The 22,916-nt window shown below is 44.8% G+C and overlaps 1 protein-coding gene across 1 annotated transcript in view; it reads left to right on the forward strand.

The window, feature by feature from the left end:
- Positions 1 to 967: 967 nt before the first annotated feature.
- The window catches only part of LOC118795476 (ras-related protein Rab-6B), a 63,864-nt gene continuing 41,915 nt past the window's right edge, over positions 968 to 22,916 (forward strand). Inside the window, exon 1 of the mRNA XM_036553965.1 lies at positions 968 to 1,181. Within this exon, the coding sequence (XP_036409858.1) occupies positions 1,112 to 1,181 (70 nt within the window). The 5' untranslated portion in view covers positions 968 to 1,111. The remainder of the gene's footprint in view (positions 1,182 to 22,916) is intronic.

Raw genomic sequence — 22,916 nt, forward strand, 5'->3', positions numbered from 1 at the left:
TTAAATTAATACTTCATTATAGAAGTATTGTAAAGAAGTTGTATACTGTATGATTGATTGGAGAGATACTGCACATTCAGGTTCCTAGCTGAGAAAGTCAACAATAATTTTAAGCAAACTCAATATTTAATTTTTAAGGTTTAAACGTCTTTCAAACACAGAGGCATTTAATATGTGATGTCTGAGATATTTTTGTATATAAAGATTTTTTTTTTACGTTTTCCTTTTTTACAATAATACAATGTATTCAATCACATTGAGTGATGTAACTGTTAATGTTCTCTGTTATATTATCTTAGTTGAAAATAAGACAATGGAGTGTTAGAAACAGTCGTGAGGTCACACATAATATAATCTATCATAATAAAACGTTATTTAAACAAAAGAGTATCATGAGTATACAGAGTATCATGTTTCATGTCCTGAGATCTATGCAATGTGTTGCAATTGAAAGGAAACATGTTTTAGATTTAAAACAATGTACCCTGTCGTATCCAAGCCTTGAAGTGTGAAACGTAAGGTAATAATTGGAGTTTGAGTCTGAAAGGCTGTTTCTGTGGTTAATTTGAGCCTGTTTTATTTATATTTTACCAATTATCAGGTCCTGTAAACTTCATATTTAGTGACACATAAAACTATTGTTCTAGAAGTAATTAATCATTATGTAATATTTATGAATTATAAAAACCTCTCTATAAATATCACATACCATTACTTTAAACACATATCAATTGAAGATTAAACAAAAAGTCAATTTAATACACTTTATGTTTTATACGCCCTTGTTCACCACAGACCTGGACAAAAATATGGAGGAGAAGGTTTGGATTTTCTTCTAAATTAGGTGTCACTATATGTCTGTGAGGTCTTTGAGTGCAGTTTATTCCAGCATGACGTCATGTGAGAGAGCGGCAGGGGAGGCCGGCGAGGGAGAGAGAGAGGCTGCGCAGGCGCAAAGGCCTCCGAAACTGACAGGCAAGGCAGTGCAGCATTCGCATCGCTTCGCGGATAGAAGCGCATCTTTACACGGCGAGCATCCACAGCAACAGTACCTGAACCGGGGGAAAGGCAGAACAACTGTCCGCCGCTGTATAAAAAAATCAGACCAAACATGTCTGTGGGTGGTGACTTTGGGAACCCTTTGAGAAAATTCAAACTGGTTTTTCTGGGGGAGCAAAGCGGTGAGTCTTCTTTCATTTTATGTATTGATCTTAGTTTTCATTCGCCAGATTAACCTGCATACACCTGCTGGACCTAATTAAATGAACAATTGGCTACTTTTTTGAAATAAATAATAATTTAAGTCAAAGCCAAGGACTTAATTATAATTCTGTCAACAAATGTGTCAGGTTCGGTAAGTTTCATCTTGGTTTTATTTTTAGGTTTCTCGTTTTCAGTATATTGATAAAGCATCAGTCATAGAGCACAAATAGTGCAGAAAAATAACATTTAATTTTTCTTATCAGTTAAATTCTATTATAGGAAATGCACTGTCATAGTTTATTTTGTAATATCCCTGCCAACACAATTCTAAATTTTTGTTGAACATGTACATCACTTGCATCACTAGAATAAAAAAAATATATATATTTATTTTGCAAGAATCTGACGCAGTCAAATGAAAGAGACATTAGACAACAATAATAGTTTACTATATATATATATATATATATATATATATATATATATATATATATATATATATATATATAGTTTACAATTTCCCACATTATGTATATATATATATATATATATATATATATATATATATATATATATATAAATGCCTAGGTTTTGAAATGTATGCGCGAATTATGTTGTCAAGTGATTTCATATCAAATATGCGAGCCGGACTTGGTTAGAATGGATAAGTAAATAAATAAATAAATCCCTCTGTTGAGACACACCCATGTTGCTACTGTCTGTAGAATAACTTGTTACAGCTGCAGTCTTCGCCTCCGTGCGTTATTGCTTGATGGTGCAGAAGAGGACGATCAAGTTGGTATATTTACATATTTTGGTACCTCGGACGATAAAAAACAGAAAATATATTACAAACCTATGTTAAACTATAAAACTCCTCAGAGCTACCCGTACTCATTTAAATATTTTCCCTCATGCAGTTCAGTTTCGTCGCAAGAAAATAACAGTCAGCAGGTTAGAATTCGCAGAATACTAATCCGGTGCTGTGGAAACAATAAATGTTGAAGCGCTTACAATGGAGCCGCTCGGTCCGCGGGGAACGCAATCACCCGCCTATTGTGAGGTGTAATAATAGGGACATATTACGTACATCGACGAGGAAACTGCCTCGTCTTTGCCGTGACGGCCAGCGCATCGCGGTGTTCTCGCCAGGAGCTCACGGGCGGGCGGGACGTGTGGCGTCGGCAATATCAGCGCAGTCATGCACGGCGGTCCCGCGAACCTGCAGGTTCGTGGGTTGACACGTCAGAAATATGCATTGGCGATCATCTCCTCTCATCGCCCGCTCATTTGGCCAGACTGCCAATGCGGTCAGAGGCTCTAAAGCATGTTTGCGTTGGTTAGAGGCGTGAGAAGATTTCCAGGGAGGACGCTTACATCACAGCTCCTCTGTTATGGTGGTGAAAGCATGCAAACGTTGGCTTGACATAGCAGAAAGGAGTCTAAAGCAATGTGAAAGGTAAATCAAAAACACAGACTGAACGCACTGCATCAGATTCGGGTTAAAGTGAATTGATCGAAAGGGCACACGTCTCCTTTGGCGGCATCAGGTTGGTTGCACCTGACGTGTTCCTGCAGTTGCTCTTTGACAGCACACATTAAGGAATCCACAGTGCACTGCGAATGGCCTGGCAGTGTGTGCTTGTCAGCAAGTTGAATTTAGGCTGGAAGCCCTCAGGGCCTCTGAATCTGTGGCTTTCGGCTTTTGGACTTTTAACTTCGGCATTATATTGGTTTGGCATGGTCTGGGTTTCAGTGTGCAGTTGTCAGCTCAAACAATGTGTGTATCACCTTTAACAAACCCTTTTAAGACAGAAAGCATTTAATATCTGAAGGGAGACCATTTTTGCAGCATAGTTCAGTCCAGTCAAATGGCTCTTACAAGGCTAATTCACTGTACGTCTGACCATGAGTAAGAGAAAAAATTCCAGGAATCTAATATCATATTCAGTGAGGACTTCGGCCTGAATGTTTAGGGCAGTTTGAAGCGCATAAAGTTAACTGATTGATTGATTGATGGGTTGGTGGATTGATTGATTGATTTTTATTCAAGTGTCAAGCAAGCTACGGTAACCAGCCCTTAAGGGCTTATAAGACATTATTCAACAGGAGTATGTTCATTAGTACTCATTAGACTTTCACTTCATAGTTGATAGTTGACTGTACTGCTCACACACAGTAGGGGTGATGCTGTAATACTGTAATACTGCACCCCCAGAGCACAGAATTATCCATACTTGATTTGAAAGTTGCTTGCTGTTTTTTTGGGACGTATTTGAAAAGAAAGCCCAGGGAGAGTGAGATTGGATGGCTGTTCATCAATGCTTAGCACGTCCTTCTGAGCATTTTTGCTGGGTATCCATCCTGAGGAACATTCAAAACACACAGCTGTGGGCGAACATCTCGCCCTGGCCTGGCAGTGGGCTGGTGGGGGCTGTCTGGGGCCGCTTCATTAGCCCCCCATACCCCCCCCCCACAGACGCGTTAGCGATGAACGCAGTGGGTTGGAGCTGGGAGTCCGGTCCCAGAGGCCTGCTCTGCCTTGCACCTCAGTGTGCCCTGATCCACTTGTGAATTCCGGCAGCGTCGTTCCCGCAGGCTCCGTCTCTCCCGTGATGGCCCGGTGACGGACGCAGCAGAGACGGTCTGGCCGCTGGTAGGGCGAGTGCGCCGCATCGACCGTGCGCTACGCATCGGCTCGGGTTCATGCGCGCACCCCCACTGCGGGGCTCACAGGGCTCTGAGTGGCGCTGTCTGTCACAGACGGCTGACCATTCACTCATGCTGGGACTGATCATCATTCAGTTATTCACGGAGGATTTGGCCATTTTGTTAGCCGGCACTCTTGCATTGCTTAGAGGCCTGCCCAGGCTAGTGGGGTGAACTGGTTTTCCTGTGTGGATGTGTCTGTGTGGTTTTCCTGTGTGGATGCGTCTCTGCAGCCGGTAGAATGGGTCTGGAGGGCAGGCCGCCTCTGCTTAAAGCGTTAAAGGGCGCCTGTCCCTGGTGCTGACCCGCCTGCCTCCGTGGCAGATGCCTGCGTGAAAGCGCTGAGCATTGAAAGATCCAGGCCAGGCTGTCTGAGATATCGCCCTCCCTGCCGTTATCACTGAACACACAGGCAGCAGCCAGGAGTCTCTCAGGCCCAGGCTGTCTGGAGATGCAGGCTGCTGCAGACCTCCCTCTCTGATTGGTCATCTCTCTCTCTCTCTCTCTTTCTCTCTCTCTCCCCCTCCCTCTCTCTCTCTCTGTGCAATGGCAGGATGGTGTTCAGGCGGTCATGAATCCATGGAGAGTGCAGCGCTAGCATTCGCTGATCCAGGGGACAGGGGGCAGGGGGGCAGGGGGCAGGGGGCAGGGGGCAGGAGGAAGGGGACAGAGAGACAGAGGGGCAGGGGACAGGACTCAGGACTCAGGCTGGCAGGAATTGCGCAGGGCCGCAAAGAGAGCACAGCGGCACAGCCCTGTTACTAAGTGCAGATTCAGACATAATGACTGCAGACTGCAGAGAGCACACTGCCAATCCCCATCGGTTTCTCATATAAAACATTAAAACACTCAGGCTGCGGTTTAATCTGAGAAAAACTGTGATATTCCTGACTGAAGTGCACTCAAATTAAATTTATGTGTATATATTTTACATGTACAAATATATATGAAATTCATGAATCAGAAATTAGTCATAATTACCTATGCAGATTTTAGGTTCATTTCCTGAATTGACTGGATTGAAATGGAATTGACCAAGACTCAAATAGATATATAATTGGACTAAACAGTTAACCTGTGATCAGTTTTTCAGTAGTTAGGTAATACTGCTGTTTTGTGTATGGAGATAGGAACATACTTTCAGTAAAAGTAATATTATTTGCACCCTGAAATGCCATTTATAACAATGACTATTTGTCTGGTAGGGTAATATGACCATGAAGGATATCTATGAAGACAGCAACCTAGAAAGGCTGCTAAAGAATGACAAGTGAATATGGAATCGCATTCATGATGATTCATAAACAATCAAAGGCAAACGGCTGTTTGGTGGTGCGATCATACGGAGGATGTTGCCGGCAGAACCTCTTATGTCTGGAACGCTGAGTCAGCCCTTGTGCCTGTCTGCACTGACTCTAGGGGAGACGTTTTGGGCAGGACGATGTCCCTGTAAACACCTGCAGAAGGGTATTAATAAATAAACTAAGTAAAGCAGCTGCCCCGGCAGGGAGAGCCTCACAGTGAGGATGGTGGGGTGTTTGTTTTATTATACCCCTTCTGCAGGCGTTTACGGGGACGTGAGAACCTCAGGGGATCAGGGGAAATGAGGAGCAGCATTTGGCTGGGAGGGAGCAGAGGGCGTGTCTCTTTCGCAGGGAGAATGTCAAGCGAGCGGTTGTCCTTGCGTCACCTCCCTGTCGGGGGGCATGGGGGCGGGGTTGGGGGCGGGTTGGGTGCGGGGCATTAGCAGTTAGAGTCCTTAATTGGCTGACTTTCCAGGCTGTGCAGCCGCTTTCATTAAGAGGCAGTGACACTGAGCTGGCGGCCTGGTGAGGCCCCGGCAGGACTCCTTCAGGGTGAGTCGGGGGAGTCATTGTCCCTTTAGCCTGTTCAGCATCGCACCATTTGATGTACGGTGGTGTTAATGCCACAATAGCATCCAAAGAAAGGTCCTCAGGGACTCCATTTTGTTTAAAGCGATTACTCAAATGCAGACAGATGTAGACGCATAGCAGACTGTATGTTAAAAATTCAGGTCGTCCCCGTGGCCTCTCTCGCGTTGGAGGCGTGGCTACAGAAGCGCCCTGAAGTGGACAGTCAGAGCACACCCAGCTGTCGCTAAGCAAACAGCCCATCGGTGCGGAGTTACGACCGTGAGCTGGACACCGCTATCAATGCGGCTCCAGGCAGCTGGTCTGTAGCAAATCCAATACAGGCCTCCGACAGCAACAGCATGCACGGGCTGGGCAGAACACAGGCAACCCCGCGAGCTTTAATCTATTCAGCGCATCGATCGTCTCCCCTGTTTGCCCAGGGGTTTTTATTTGTGATAATTACGGCTGATTTTTTCCCTCATTAAATTTGTGCTGGCCTTAAATGTGAAGCCTGTTTTGTTTGTGACTAAGCTCTCAGAGAGAGCGAGAAAAACACACAGTAATCTGCGAGGCAGCGCTCGGCCCTTCACAGGTAGAATAATAAGTATTATATACATACAAAATATAATAAAGTTGCCGCTGCAGGCTTGGAGAAACAGCGGCCTGTGTGAATTCTGTTCTGCAGTGGCCGAGTTCAGGAGCAGCGTCTCTCTCACTGTGCAAATAAAGCAGGGACAGACTGTCATTTATTTCCGCAGTTTTGACCCCAGCAGTTCACTCCTAATCCATCTCCTAAAGTCTAGCCGTTCAGCAGCTCAGGAGACCTCAGAGGGGGGGCAGAGGAGAAGCCAGCGGCCTGCTTCTGAAAGCTCTGTGTGCCAGTCCCCTCCTGGGTCTCTCCTCCTAATTCAGAGGAAAAATACCTCATGGAACGGAGATATTTACAGTGCAGTGTGCTGTCTATTTTCCCCTCTCTCTTGCTACCCCCCCCCCCTTCTCATCCTGCCCCACCAGAAAGCACTCTTTAATTATATATCATTGGTGGTGATGGGTTGATGGGTTAGAACAACTAACTGTCCCACTCCCAGAATCTCCACACACACACACACACACGCACGCACACACACACACACACACGCACACACACACACACACACACACACACACACACACACACACACACACACACACACACACACACACACACACACACACACACACACAGTCTGCTGCTCCTTTTTTGCTCAGCGCTTTGTGGCTTGCTGCATTTTAATGAGGTCCTCTTTCAGGCAGGTTCCTGCATTGCTCCTTAATGCCTGGCTCTGCGTGTCCTGGCATCCCACCCGGCTGAGTAAAAGGAGAGAAATGTTGTCCAAGCTGGGTGACACGTTTGTCCTCATTATTTAGCCTAAGGAGTGTCCATATATCCAGATTTTCAATAATTTTCTATTATTACAACAGGCATTGTATTTATGAATGTAATGCCAACTCATTTGTGTCCCTCAGTAGGCATAATCATCTTCTAAATATTGATGGGGCCATGACTTCAGGGCATCATGGGTAACGTGACTAGATTTGTCTTTGGTAAATTATCTGAGCTGAGACTGTGAAAGCCAGGAAATATTGTTAATAATGGCTGTTATTCATCTCGGTGAGGGGAAGCGATCATCCGCAAAGTGTAATGCATCCTCCGCCATTTATGAAAGCCGTCACACAGTTTCAGCACAGATTCCTGCCCCCTTCCAAAAGCAAAAATCAACACTGATGCGATTTGTTTTGCATTACAAGTAATGATTGGAAATGGGTTCATTTTTAATGTTTTCAGCTGCCTGTCTATCATGGTTACCTTCTGTTTGCTTGCTGATTTGTCAGCTGCCATGACAGTTTTTTTCTTTTCCAAACTTAATATATATAATGTAGTAAGTCTTGATATTCTGTGTAATCCATGTGGAAATTGTACTTTTGACTATGTGGGATCTTTTAACTAACCTTCAAACGAATCCTGTGCCCCACCATGTCTCCAAATGTAGGATTCTGTACTGTACTTATCTTTCAAGCAGTGTAAATGGAAAAGCTATGCATATTTCAAGCAGCAGATGTGTTGTACAGCAGGTGGAGGTGCCATAAATTTATCATTGCAGATGTATTTATAGTAGAAAAGCCAGCCATCCACTGCCCTGTTTGGAAAACGGGTTGCTAAGCTTCGGCTTTGCCAGGCTCCTCTGTGCTTCTGTGTCCCAGGCCATTCACCACCACCTCTCCCATCATTAATTACCCTCAAAAATGTCCACTTTTTTCCACAGGCTGCAGGGTTCAGCCTGCACTCAAAGCAAGGACCTTAACTGAGCCATTTGAGAGCCACAGGCACTGAGTGCAATTTTTTCTTATATCAGTAATTCTCATAAGCAGAGCGGGCTGTACCATTTACCTGCAGTGTTATTCTGACATTAATAGACTGCAGTGTCACACTAAATACAAACAGTGCTTTGAAATCTTAGGACAGCTTTAGATGCAGTGAAAAATATCCATCCGAAAGGAGAGTAACGGTACCAAACAGTGTGCTTTGAACTGTAAATATTTCAGGTGATTGCATGCTTTTGTGGTAGAAATACTGTGCTACAGAATTGCGGTATGTTTTTTTTCTGTATGTTCAGGACAAAAGATGGGCTTTGCCTGCATCAGATACTCGCTGCTTCAGCTTGGCTTCAGTCTGCGCTGTGTGGCTCAGCGGTTGGACATTTTAACGGCTGCACTGCTCTGGCAATTAAAATATTGATTATCTACTCTCCTCTTAATAAGTCACCCAGGAAAAGAGCAAGATTTGGAGAATGCGTCCACACTAAATTTTATTGGATGACAAGGGCCTCATTGACTCAGCATGGCCGACCTGTGCAGAGAGCTCTTTATGCTAATGTGTCGCATGTGGTTCCTAAGCACACCCTGTGTTGTTATAGCGGAGCCGCTAACCAAAGCAGTAATTACAGTAATACAGCCCTCTCAGCAACCCCATTGTATTTTGGCATAAAATGTGTTGGGGGCCATTAATTGAGTAGTCACAGCCCAGGACAGAATGCATAAATATACCTTGTTTAGCGCCAATGCCACAAGGCATTAAGGCTTTTACACATAATGACTATGCAGTAGTGCCCTTCATAGGCAACTCTGTTTACTACATAAATAATGCAGATGAAGCTGTTTTCTTGTCATGCTTTACGGAGATGCAATGTAAAGCTCAAGCCTGACACCATTTAACTTGCAGGGGAGGCTCAGAATGGCTTTGTTATACTGTGGCGAACTGCTGCATGTAGAAACCCCTCTGTTCATTTTATTGCGTATATCCTGCCCTTGTGTTGGAATAGATCAGGGAGATTGTGTGTGTGTGTGTGTCCGTGTGTGTGTGCGCGTGTGTGCGCGCGTGCGTGTGTGTGTGGTGAAGGAGGGGGGATACCCTGCTGGGCCATTCCTGATGGTCTGCAGCAATCACAGTGACTGACAGGTAATTCAGTCGGACTGAGCTGATGGAGTCGTACTCCAGGACGGCAGGATTCTCCAGTTCTGTCACTAAGAGAGTTTGCAGGCTCTCAACTGAGCTCACCAGCATCCAGGGGAGGCTGGGAACGTGTACAGTATGCCCCTGCAAATCTTCCAGGACAGGTTTCCTGTTTTTGGGAAAGTGGCCTCTTTGTGACAGACTCTGTCCTCAAGTGAACAGGGTACCTCCTGTTCCACACACTCGAACCCTGGCACTGAGCGTGACAGGCCGTCCCCTGACGGGTGTGTGTGTGTGTGTGTGTGTGTGTGTGTGTGTGTGTGTGTGTGTGTGTGGGGGGGGGGGGGGCACTGTTCCAGATAATACAGAGTGGGGACACAGTGACAGGCTGAGAGGCCTGAGAGTGATTCACGGCCTTGTTTGCCTCTCTCCCAGTAGAACTGGACGGTGTATTGTAGATTCTCACAGCACTGTTCTAAACACTGTGGAATTACCTTATTCAGTCTGATATGGTCTACCAAGTGATTCAGACAGAAATTCATTGTAAGATCAGCCTGCAATGTGTAAGGGTGTGTCATTTCGAGCAGGCATGCTACCATTATTAATTTCTCAATGCTTTCTCAGTGCTGCGGTCTTCTGTTGGGGGCCGAGCCTGAGTGCAGGATTACCAAAGCAGACACAGATGCTGGGAGGTCAGGTCAGACCTGGTGACTTGGCTTTGTTACCTTATCGAGCGGCAGAGCCGCGTCTAAAGATAACCTAGAGTCCTTCTCATTTCACATCTCAGTGCACCCCAGTGTCACTGGGCTGTCCTGCTTTGATAGACTGGCAGAAGCAGTTCACCGCCGGCTTTGATCTGCTATTGATCGGGCTGGACGGCCTGTAATGGAGGTAATCGATCATAAGTAACAGCGCAAAGCCACTCCCTGCCCCGGCAGCTTTCAGGGGTGACTCCCCTCCTCTCCACTCTCTCTCACCTCTTACTGGCCCAAATATGCCACATGGGAGTGTGTGGAGCCAATCGGAAGCCACCACTGTGCATTTTGTGCAAGGAGAGAAAGAAAATCGTTTGCTGTGTTTCAGCATGCTTGCTGTTATGTAATATTGGATAGGGTAGCCATTACTGAGAATCAGCAGGGCTCCTTCTCAGAGTGAACATCAGAAACACGCTGCAGGCCACCCAGTTGATCTGTTTTCACATGCTGACAAAGCCTAGAATGCACCTGCATTTTCAACGCAGGCCGGAGATTTAAAAAACTCATTTACAGCCATTTACTATGACCTTTACCGTGCAGCACAGCAACGGTCACCAATAAGTTTTTCATTAGAGTGTCCAGCTAATTGAATAACACGGTACATAACTGAAGAAATGTGAGTCCGGGGGCTAGGAAAACTGTTTCTCGAAAACAAGAGGATGTGTGTAAATTCCGGGTGGGATCGTTAATGAAACGAAGCACCCAAAGCGGTCATGAATCCTCAGACTGTCATAAGCACACTTTCCCCCCTGCCTTTGCGTTATTGTGTCAGCACCTCTCCTGGAGCACCGAGCCCTGGGTCTCCTTAAGGGCCCGGCTGCAGCGTTACTCAGTGTGAGTGATGCGATGGAGCTGTGGAATCAGACCGCCGCCCTGACGCGCACCCGCTGAGAAGTAAGTTTTAGAAGGCCCGGAGCACCGCGGGGCCGGCGGTACGCTGCTGGAGCAGCTTCAGGCCGGAGCGCGAGGGACTCCTGTAGAGAGATCTCCATGCCAATGGCAGCGCTAAGGTCAGCAAGTCTGCGCTCCCCGCGGCCGCGTTTCACATCAGAAGGCTGGTGCTCCCGCGCTGTTACCGCAGTGAAATCTCGCTCGGTTGCGGCGTGTCACCGGGCTGCATTATGCTTCTGCGGAACGCCGGTCCCGTAAAGATTTTATTAAAGGATATAGCGGTGACTCTATACTCTATACTCTATACTCTATTGCAATACGTTCATAAATACTGCGTGCCGTCCATGTTGTGGATAACTGAAACAGGGCCATGGGGGGTCAGTTTCATTGTCCAATTTCAGACCATAAACACTATAAACACAGGTAATTTTAGGAGTGAACAGGAGTGAACGATAATCCATTACATGATTTTCATTTCAAATATATATATATATATATATATATACATATATATATATATATATATATATATATATATATATATGTGATATGTGTGTGTGTGTGTGTGTGGCTGGGTATAGTGCAGCCATGACTATTCTTGATGCAGGTGTAGTTCCCTGCAGTAGATCCATCCTTTGTTTCCGCTGGTGGGAATGGTGAGAGGATTAAACTCGGGTCGCTGTGTATCTGTGGCACACAGTTCCGCAGAATTATCTCGGCCGCAGACCGCCATTAAAGGCAGGCCGGTGGCTCTGAAAGCCCACCGGCTCCGGGTGGGTCCGGTCCCGCTGAGGCAGAGGGCTGTTGCTTCCCGGCAGGCGCCGGCTCCTGCCAGCTTTGCCAAACGCTCATTTCTCTACCGCCACTCCCCGCCCACCGCCCTTACGAGATGCTTTCAGCGCTGAACTCCTCCCGCCTCGGCTGAAAGGACACAGGACAGGGGTTTTCTGAGAACCGTACAATTATTTTAAAGGCCTGTATACTGGAAAGCATTTAACATCGAAGGTTATGAGGGCTGTTAAAGGAACGAAATGCGCTTCCTGGACTTAATTTTGGAATATTTATTGACTTTTCTTTTACTGGAGAACATAAAATGAATTTCCTGCTCCAGTTAGATCCGCTTGTGAAATGATGATCTTAAGGTATTGATACTGATGACCCCAGGTGGCCCGGGGAATGGCTTCACATTTGCATTAATCAGTCCCTGGAACAGCCATCTGTGTGCAAATGGTGATGGGGGCTGGGTCAGCCTCATCCCTCTTGATTCAGTCCCAGTTTATCTGTATCTGCTCTGAAGGAATGGCCCTTGGCTGAGCCCTCACTAAGAGGTGACCTCAGTGAATGACACAGGCGTGGTTGCATGGTAATAGGGAGGCTGTAGACTGATCACCATTAGGTCATGCACAGTGATCGGGGGGACAGGGGCAGATCTGTAACCAGGACTGTGTGTCTGGGAGTGTAATACAAGCACAGCCATCCATTTCAGCAGTGCACTCAGAACACACTTCACATTTACATTTTTGTCGTTTAGCAGATGTTCCTATCCAGACCGATGCACAAGATGTGAGCACATTTAAGGTTACATTTACATTTCTGACATCCTGCAGATGCTCTGACCCAGAGGAGCACCACACTTAGCCTGGTCTTCCCCAGATAGGCCCATCCTAAGAAGCACCTTCTGGCAAGTTTGTGGGGGAGGGGGGGGGGTCATTCCATGCCAGGTGTTCAGGATTGCTGTGATTAATACAGTTGAAATTTGTGATATGATACACTAAAAATCCCAAAGTAATGGGCAACACATTTTGACTTGATGCTTGTAAACCTCTTCTGTACCAAGCCAAATGATGTTTCCAGGCTCTTTTAGGCAGCTCATTAATGTGAGTTGGAGGCAGTTAATTAATTATTTAATTAATTCTGTTATCATGGGTTCATTCTGCTCAGGGCAATTATCTGGTCAAGGGCACTATTCCATATATTTGATTTTTTCAAGGTCATAACTCAGACAGGACATTTAAAAAAAAAAAATACAATAATTTCAGATCCCGACATGCCCTGAATCACCTTGGTGCATTTCTCTAGTGAAACCTGAGACAAACAGGCTGATAGCTCTGTGCATTAATACATCTGTAAAATGGCAGCATTTAAGTTGGGGAAGAGATGGAAAAGAGCAGCTAAGAGAATGTACTCCATCCCTTGGGATTATTAACTTTCTTTTGATGTATAGTTTGAAATAATACTTGGAAAATCCTCATTTCTGTTGCTATTACTGCCTGCATATAAAAAGACCAGGCTACCCCTCCCTGCCTTTCATGGCATTACGCTGTGTCTTATAAATTGTGGTGGGGAATATCTGGCTGTTACTACCTGCAGTCCGGTCAGGGTCACCTCTGACGCCGTATGGAGGCTTGCAGAGGCCTGTGGCATGCAGGGAGCTGACACGGGAAGGACTTCCAGATCGGGATTAGCAGGTAGCGGCAGTGCAGTGACCTCACTCAGTCTGAGCCAAGCCCGGGAGTCATGGGAGCGCAGGTCCAGCAGAGGGGCCAAGGAGGGGGGCCCAATGGGGGAGGGGGGTGCAGGGCAAGCAGCCAGAGTCTCACTGGCCCTGATAATGAGACCTCGACTAATACAACAATATACACCTTTTACACTGGCAGACAGAGTGGTGTAGTGGTAAAGCGCAGGGCTCAAAACCAAGAGGTTGCAGGTTTGATTCCCCACTGGTGCGTTGCCACTGTATCCTTGGGTAAGGTACCCAACCCAGTAATTGTCTCAGTATATATCCAACTGCATAATTGGATAATATGTTTAAAAAACTCATTTCTGTAAATTGGTCTGGATAAAGAGTGTCTGCTAAATGACAATTATGTAATGTAATTCAAATCACCTGCATTTTAAGAATTTTATTTGCAGACACCATGCCAAGGCCAATATCCAGTACTATAAGAAATACTGTACAAGGGTAACACACATATATGTTATTGAAAACCCACTTAATAACTGTCCCCTCTTGAGCTTATGCTATTTTTGGGTAGTTCTTTTGTGTCAAAGCATTGGGATTCTGTAGGAAGGCAGCTTTGTCAAAGGTTTGAAAACATAAACAAAGATCTATTGTTTGAAAATCAGTGCTGAATCCCACTTTTTGTCATCCTGTTCAGTGTTAGCTGAAAAAAAGCGTGCATGAGTCATCTGTCCTTGAGGTTTTTTGGTTTCAAACATTAAGTAAATCATTGCAGATGCATTCCAACTATTTAGCCATGCTTTGAAACGCGCTCCTAGCATAACTCGCATATTGTTGAATTATTAATATTAATCTATTCTGCTGTAATTTCCAAATTTATATAACCTGTTTGCCTCTTTACACAGGACATTGTTTTGCAGGCAAGATCTTTTTCTGTGTTTAAAACGATGATTGTGTTCAGTTTTCAGGTTTGCTCTCTGACTGTCAGGGCCCTGCTCATAGCTCTGACTTTGAAGGCCATTATGTCTGTCCTTCTCTACTGCCAGATTTTTTACAGGATGTTAAAAGTACTTTGCTTATTGCTCTCACAAACTATAACTATCATTTCCTGTCCACAGGTCTCCTGTGTAGCATTTAGTCTAACAGATTCATTAATGTAATTTTAATGTAGCACTACTGTGGTTATGTGCTGTATGTTTCTACATTGGCAATAGGATGAGGATAGGATGAAATAAAAAATTATGGGGAAAAAATAAAAAATATATATAAAAAGTTATTAGCACCAAGTCTTTATCAGGAAATGGCCTTTTTCGCAGTCATAAAGTAACAGCTAAGGAGACTAATCTCTATTCACCAGCTATGTGAGTACTTAAAGTATTTAATATACTCCAACACAAATAATAGCAATTAAAATGGAGTCAAACAATGGCAACAGCGTATTTGCAAAGACTCCTCAAAAAATATTTTGCAGCCACACAAAATGGATTCTGCATTTCCTCACGCTCAGATAGCTTTTATCCGTTAGATAAATGGTGCCTGTTCCAGCGAGGTGCTACCTGAACTAAGATGACAGCACACTCTTTGCCCGGCACCACCTCTGCCATGAAGCAGCACGCAGTGGTGATTTCACGGGTCAGAGACCGGCGGCGGCTTGTTTTATCCCTGTACCCCCTGCGCACTCGCATATGCGCTCCCTATGTGAACGGAATCTAATTTAAACATGGAAATGTCAGCCTCCGTCTCCCAGGCAGGAAGGCCTCCGCGGCAAACATATGGCTCATGTCCTCCGTCCAGGCAGTCAGCGTCGCTGTGGGAGTCGTATATTTCAACTGTTATCATTCCTGTGTGTGTGTGTGTGTGTGCGCGCGCGCGCACATGGGCATGTGTGTGTGACTGTCTATCTGTCTGTGTCTGTCTTTGTGTATGTGTGTGTGTGTGTGTGTATTGCAGAGAGAGAGAGAGAGAGAGAAGTGTGTCTTTATTTAGATTTAGTAAAATGCTTTACCAGGCAGAACTGGCCTCTAAAGTGTCATTAACGGTTTCACCTTTTAGTTGCGTGAGTGCATGTTCCGTAGCAGGTCAGAACATGCTGTACAGTCCTGGCATTGAGACAGAGGGGTTTGGGACCTGGGTGTGTAACTATGAGGTGCGAAGTCTGAAACATAGGAGAGAAACAGTACTGCCGTACCCCTGAACAAGATTCTTAACCCGAATCTTAGCCAGCCGTATTAGTGGCGTTACATAAATCTGAATATGAAGACCATCAACTTAGCGATTGAATAAAAATCAATATTTGGATATAAATATACCTAATCTGAAACATCTTACATTTTCCTGACATGGTTATTCTTTAATACATTGCCTGGAATGTATGGTCGTTTTGGTCACCGGTCATTTTAAAATGTTTGTTTTTCTTGTATCTGAGACTCAGAGTTGTAGTTATATTGAGTAAAATTCGAGCCGATTTATTAACCGTGATTCCAATTATGCGTTGCGCGTTCCGGTTTCTTCGGCATGCTGTCGTCCAAAGCCACGCTGCTCACGCTGATTTCGGAAAGCTGCGCAGCGCTTACGAACGGGAAGGTGAACAGGCGGCTAAGCGCACCTCGCCGCCTCGCCGCCTTTCACTGCGGTACTGGCGGTACCGGCCGACAGGATGCGTTATGTCCGTCCTTAACGTATAATATAAGCCATATAAGCGGGCCATACATCGGTATGGGCAAAGCCGGGGTTCAGCGCAGCAGGTGAAATGTCCATCCACAGGGAGCAACAGCCGAGTACTTGCAAAACAATTCAGCCTGGTCTATTGCCGTACAGCTCAGCAGGTAGTCAACTACTTGTAATTAACATAGCTGTAGTTATTACTAGCACTTATTCTTCTGGTCATTTATTTTTGTGTCAAAATCCGAACTGACCTCTTTACACTGGAAACTGAAATCACACACACACACACACACACACACACACACACACACACACACACACACACACACACACACACACACACAAAACATACACGCAGACCTCAACTTCTCTGAAGTGGTTTACCCACAAGCAAATCCCCCTGAGGGCACAGAAACTGAAAATTCCTCATGTTTTCCGTCCAGATAAAATAAGCCTCCATTACTCTAATCTTTATTAATTGATTTATTTTCTTTAAAAGGGCATGCATGCCTTGCCAGCTTTTGTGCTTAAATTTGGTGTTCTGCCTGGAAGAGGATTATGTCTGTTGAATGCTGGTTATGACAACGAAGAAGAAAGAAATGGTTACTCTTACTGGGGAGTGAAAGGAGAGGAGAGGATTTATGGGCGTTAGGGAGAGGAAAGCTTTACACCCCATTCCCATCCACTCTATAAATTAATATAAAAATAATATATTGAGAACACATTTTAGAGAATTTTAAAATATTTTGAGACTATGTAACTTATTGTCGTTTTGGTATATAGGAGTATATGTTTGCTTTACAGTAATATGTAAGATGTATTTGTAATATATTCTTGGACCTAACAACATATTTCTCAGTAGAGCACAATATATTATATTTTTATATGGGCAGCCATAGTTTCCTAGCCATTGTTGTTTTAAATTTGCTCTGGTTGTTTGCTGCTCTGTGTTTATCTGCGCCTTTCAGCATCTCTGTAAAACCGCGACCACATGGGCTCGCTGCAGTTACGCCAGCCCTTTCTCCATCCTTTCAGTGTGTCTGTGAATATCCTGTCAATCCACAGGACAGCAAGCTGAATGGGCGCTTCATTTTCTGTTCAGAATTAAACCCCGTCTCTCAGAGTGAAATTGTCATCCAGTTCCTTTCCACCCACAAAGATAATTGTGACGATATCGAGCTCTGGGTGCACTCATATTCTCCTCAGCTTGGTTTTTTTTTTCCCCATTTCAGAGGTTACTGTCTAGAATTTCAGACGTGTCGTCTGAAAGGATTCTGAAGTTTGTCCTCATTCACCTGAGGAAATAGTCTTGGCAGATGGAGGTGAATATGAAGCACTGCACCACAGGAACTGTGTGTGCGGTTAACTGTGTGTGCGGTTCTTATCCTGGCTCCTCTGTTAACGAACAGCTCTTGAGGAAGCACTTATAAAGTATTAGTGTTTGCTTTTAATTGTTTTTAATGTTGTAATTAAGAGTAGTCAGACTGTCAGTAAAATGGTGAGTATGAACATGGTGAAATGTTGACAACATGTAGGTTTGTCTCATTGCTAAGGTCTTATCAATAAATGATTAGGTGTAAACAGGTATGTTCGGGATGGATTTATAATGCTGTTAGAACAAAATGTTAAATGTACACATTTTCAAATTTACTACATTATTTTTAATGTGGTTGAGAGAAAGGTAGCTGGAAGCAAGTGCCATTATGTTTTTGGTCACAGTGACTCCCGACCATGTCGTAACATTGTGGAGATGGCAATGAGATGCCCGCTGATGTGAAGACTTCATTCACGTGCTCTCCTCAAATGTTAGTCAGAGCATCAATATCCTGAAAGAGGCAAAAGCCAGACTCACCACTTCACCTACGGTTTCACATGAATTGGGTAAAGACTAACTGCCTCTTCATTTGGAGACTTATTTCGCAGCTGTTTTGTGGGAGAGAGTTCGTTTTGCCGAGTCTGTGTTTGATGTGCAGCTCGAATGATTGTGGTTGCTGTGCCTTTCCAACCTGAGTGACACTGGGGAATATTTGAGAATTGCAAATATGCAAAGTGCATCATTTGTGGTGAAAACTCAGGCTGTTGCTGTGGGAATAATGTACTCACTGAGGCCCTTGTCTTCTTACCCCCCCCCCCCCCCCCCCCCCCCCCACGCTTGTGTATCGATGACAACTGTTAGTCTCTGGGGGGTGCTGACGTGCATCTCTTCACAGCTGTTGCTTGTAGGCAGTCCGCCTGGTGACTTTTAGTGAAATCAAGGTGCAAATCCTTTAATTACGAGTTCAGTCTGTGGAAACGGGACAGGCTGTGAAATGCCTGACTGTTTGCTCGGACCCGTATTGTTTAGGGAACGCATACATTTCAAATCTCGAACGCCGAGCCCGCGTGGCTGACATGGATTTAGCGATTAGGCGCTAACGCGTCTCGTCTGATGGCATTCCTCATCTTTTTATTTAATCTCGCTGAAATTAATTTGTCTCTGAATGTATGCTGAATACATCGAGGTAATTGATTCTCAGCCCATCTGCTGGAAGACATTTTCCTATCTCTCCATCACAGCATCTGGCACTTCACGTTCCAGGGTCCCGAGGCCCGTTTAGCCCCCCCCCCCTTTCTCTCTGTTAATGGCAAGCATCCCTGCCATCTCGCTGCGTCCAATGAATTTTTGATCGCTCCTGCTCTTCGCGGTGTGCCTGCCTCATGTCTCTGTGTCGTGAGAAGCCGGAGGGGAGCGCCGGTCTGTTTATTTTTAGCCTTCTCCTGGCCAATGGGACGCAGCCAGGGCTCGGCGCCCGGCTCTGATTGGCCGCCTGGCTCCCCGCAGGGGGGCGATGCATGTTGTCTGACCCCCCTTGGGCACTGCCACGGTTTCTGCTGGAGTCTGTGAGCTTCTTGGGGAGAAAGTCCCATTTGGAAATGACAACACTTCTGCCCACAATGCTGGGATCATCTGCTACCCCTCCATATCGGCCTATCAACGGCTCACCGTTCCTCCGGCTGGTCTGCCTCCATTGGGCCTGTCTGGGCTGTTCATGTAGCAAATGCGCCATCCTTTAGGAACCCAAAACTATATCCTGCAAAAATTCATATGTGCCTTGCAAAAATAAATAACTGTTCACATGACAGTGTATATGTTTGCCTTTTGCATATTCAGTTCATGACTTATTTGACACTTTCTTTTGTTTTTTCATAACATAAAAGCAAGTGTTATGTAACTATACTACACCATAAACAGAAACGCAATATCAGCATTCAGATGTGATTTTTTCTGACAGTAACTTTTCTCAGTGGTTGGTATATTTCTGGTTTGTTCCGAGTGAGTGCGTGTCACTGTATATTTGTAGATGAAGTGCGTTCAGCACTAACTAATTTTCTGGTGTGATTCAAATTCAGCAGCTATCAAGCACCTATAGTCCTCTCAGAAAATGAACCTGGCCTGTCATGTATACACAGTAAATAAATATGAAAGGCTATATACATCAATTTGGCGTAGCGTTGCCTATTTCTCCATCGTGCTGTTATTCATCTGTTCATGGAATGGGTATGACAGACATTTCCCATGGGAGCAAAGACCAAAATGACTTACTGGAAGGACCCTGAAGGGCACTGACCCACCCCTCTGAGCCTGCTCTGATGGTACAGTCCGCAACACTGTGGCGTAAATTATTCTATTTATCACACGTGACCCCTGTAAACTGAAGGTATGACAGTATGCAAATTTACCGCAGAGGTCGTTATGGTCTTGGTTTGTTTCCAGGTGCTCAAATTTCCTTTTACTTTGAGTCTGTGGGACATTAATGTGGCCCTTTTTGTTTTTAGAATGAATGTTATTTAGCTCCCCTAACTTGATTAGTACTTGATGTCTGGAAATGTAGCCTGGATCTTCTGTGGGGCATTTAAGAAATGGAATTGATGTGGTTTTAAATCACACCAAGAAAAAAAGTGCTGCACTCTGCCATTATAAAGAATACATTTTGATTTAATATCTGTTATATTAAGAGTGTTTTTCAGTTTGTGGCCGTTCCTCAGGGAACAGGACTGAGAGTGAAGTACAGTGAACAGCTCAGCTCTGTACCAGCACCGTGATTTATGCTCACATGAACTCATGCGAAAGCAAATTAATCTGCTCTTAATATGACGTTATTGCGCTCATCAGGCCTCACTCTATCAGACGGTGCAATTAAGCCGTCCCTCCAACAGCAGCAAATCATAACAAACAATGCCCTGCGCTGTGATGACACAGGCTCCAGCTAATTAAGCCAGCGCGTAGGAGAGCTCATTAGCATGTAAATATGGCCTCCCTGCTCTGTGTGAGTGTGTGGGTGTGGCTTTCAGAAAGGGGTGGAGCTTTCTGTCAGGGCAGGGTAAGGCTGCAGCTCCCGTCTCCTGGACCTCACAGTGTCTCAGACTGTTTTTGTCAGCAGGGGTTTGTGCTAATTAGGATGTATCAGTGGTGGTTATGAAGGCACTGTAGACAGAACGACTCCATAGGGCCTGTCCTGGGAGAGCATCTTCCCCAAAACAAAGACGACCTCATCGCCCTGTTACCTTGGAAGCACACACACACACACACACACACACACACACACACACACACACCCTGTTTCTGTCTGTGCCTGAGCTCTGGACACACACCACCCTGCATTAAATTCACCGGCAGTCAATAGGTGCAGGTCCTCAGAAAAAGCAATTCTGATTAGCGCCAGTTTGTAGCTGCCGGTGAGGGCAGGGAGATGGGGGTGTTAGCTCTCTGTGGAAGCAGGATGACCGTACTGCTCCTATACTGCTCATATAATGTGTGTGTGTGTGTGTGTGTATGTGTGTGTATGTGTGTGTGTCTTACCACATTTTCTCATTGTTCACAATGCCGATTATTTTAAGAAAATTATTTTGTTGATAATGTAATTACCTTCTGGAACATTGTTACTGTCAAATGTCAGAAAAGGACACAAGAGTATCATCAAGTAATTGAGATTGCACAAGATGCTAACATCAACCTAAATTAATTCAGCTAACACATAACATCTCCACAACATGACCTTAACAGTGTTGTGGGAAAGTTATGTTTTTACTGGGCAAGTTTTACCTACCTGCATTTTACCTACAGGAATATCCAAAAGAAACAGATTTTTGGTAATCCACATTTTGGTAGCCTTCGATGTAATAAGCAAGCTCTAAAAGTTTAATATCCTGTCAGATATAATGAATTCAAAAACTTTATTAGCAGTTTCATCACATTCTATGAATAAAATTACACTGCTGGAAACTGTGTGACAAACACACTCTGTGAAAATCCCAATCAGAGTTAATCCGTAGCGTAGGTTTGCTGAACGTGGCTTGGTGCCAGGCGTGGCCACTGTGCCAGGTGGTGATTGGGTTAGAGGAGCCTCAAACAAAAGAATAGTGAATTGTCCAACAGCCGTTTGTTTACATTGGCAGGGTAAGGAAAGACGATCACCAACATTCTGGTACGTGCTCAGACAGATAGAATCCTCCCTCAGTGGCTAGGAGGACGGGCCTGTGGCAGCTGGGTGTGGATGGGCAGTAGAAGCAATTTCTGTAACCACACAGGTCCCTTCCAGAGAAACGTCCTCCTGATTGACAGGGGGAGTGGAGTGTGTGGGGATCAGTGAGGAGCTGCAACAGCTCCTGTCTGTGAGTAGGGCTGGCGCTGGCCGTGGTCCTGTAGCTCTCCCGGGCTGCTGAACGGACGGCCATGGGTGTGTCCAACACATGGAAACGGAGCTCGTGGTCTCCATGCCAACCCGTCCAGCACCATACAGATACTGTTCTCCAATATGCCTGTTGTGACTTTACCTTTCTGAATTAACAAAAAACAAGACTACCTCATCACTTGTGAGCTATAGGCTCTGTTCTTTTAAAAAACCAAAAAAAACCAACTGTTCTTTTAAAAAGCATCAATATTTAATTTTAACATAATCATGAAAAAATACAATTTGACAAAAATACAATTTGATAAAGTTCAGGTTTTCTGGAAGAAAAATGGAGAAACTATTGAACAGGAAACATATTTTTTAAATGTGTTCAATAGGACATACCTTTCACGCACCACTTGGTGGCCTGGTAAGCTTAGCATGTTGCACAAAGCACTTACTCTGGGTTTAATGTTTGCAAACAGCACTCCTGGGTAAGCCTGTCAAACCAGAGAGTCTGAGACGGAGAAACCCAGGAGACCCACGGTAACATATTTTTAGATTGTTTGGGTTGATTGTATTCAGGGAGCTCCGTCTCCATTTTAACAGCTTTATCTCTCGTGTCCTTTAAGTGATCCACAGGAACATAAAGGAAATGAGACAGAAAGTAAGCTGTGCGATGTGATGGAGAATATATAGTGTGGTGACTTACCAGCCCTCTCCCCTCTGACTGTCCCATCCAAGTGCTTTTATGATCTGGTTTATATTCGCCCGTCTGCAGCTTGGCTCTCAGATGTATTTCATTTCATATTCAGCAGTTAATTAATGTTAGCTGAGTCTTTTGGAACTAAGTCAGTTTATTATAATAATCAAAACAAGCTTTGGAGAATATTAAACCCTGTCTCTAGAATGCATGTCCACAAACAAGAAGTATACTCTATGGTTTGCAGTTATCAGATTTTTAATCAATTTCTGGCCCTCATGAATGTGTTGTGAAATGTCTGTTTTGGCTTCTTCTTTTGGCTCCAGTCCTCTGGTTAGCAGGAATGAGGACCCTGAGACAAAGTCACTGCATGTGATGTGAGTGTCATAACCATGAGCAGAGAGCTAATTTAGTTTTATTGTACTTTTAGAGTTGCTAGCATGTTTGTGGTGGTGGTGGTGGTGGTAGGTCTGTGTGTGTGTGTGTGTGTGTGTGTCTGTGTGTGTGTCTGTGTG

The sequence above is a fragment of the Megalops cyprinoides genome, chromosome 20, assembly GCF_013368585.1.
Source record: "Megalops cyprinoides isolate fMegCyp1 chromosome 20, fMegCyp1.pri, whole genome shotgun sequence".
Taxonomy (NCBI): Eukaryota; Metazoa; Chordata; class Actinopteri; order Elopiformes; family Megalopidae; genus Megalops; species Megalops cyprinoides.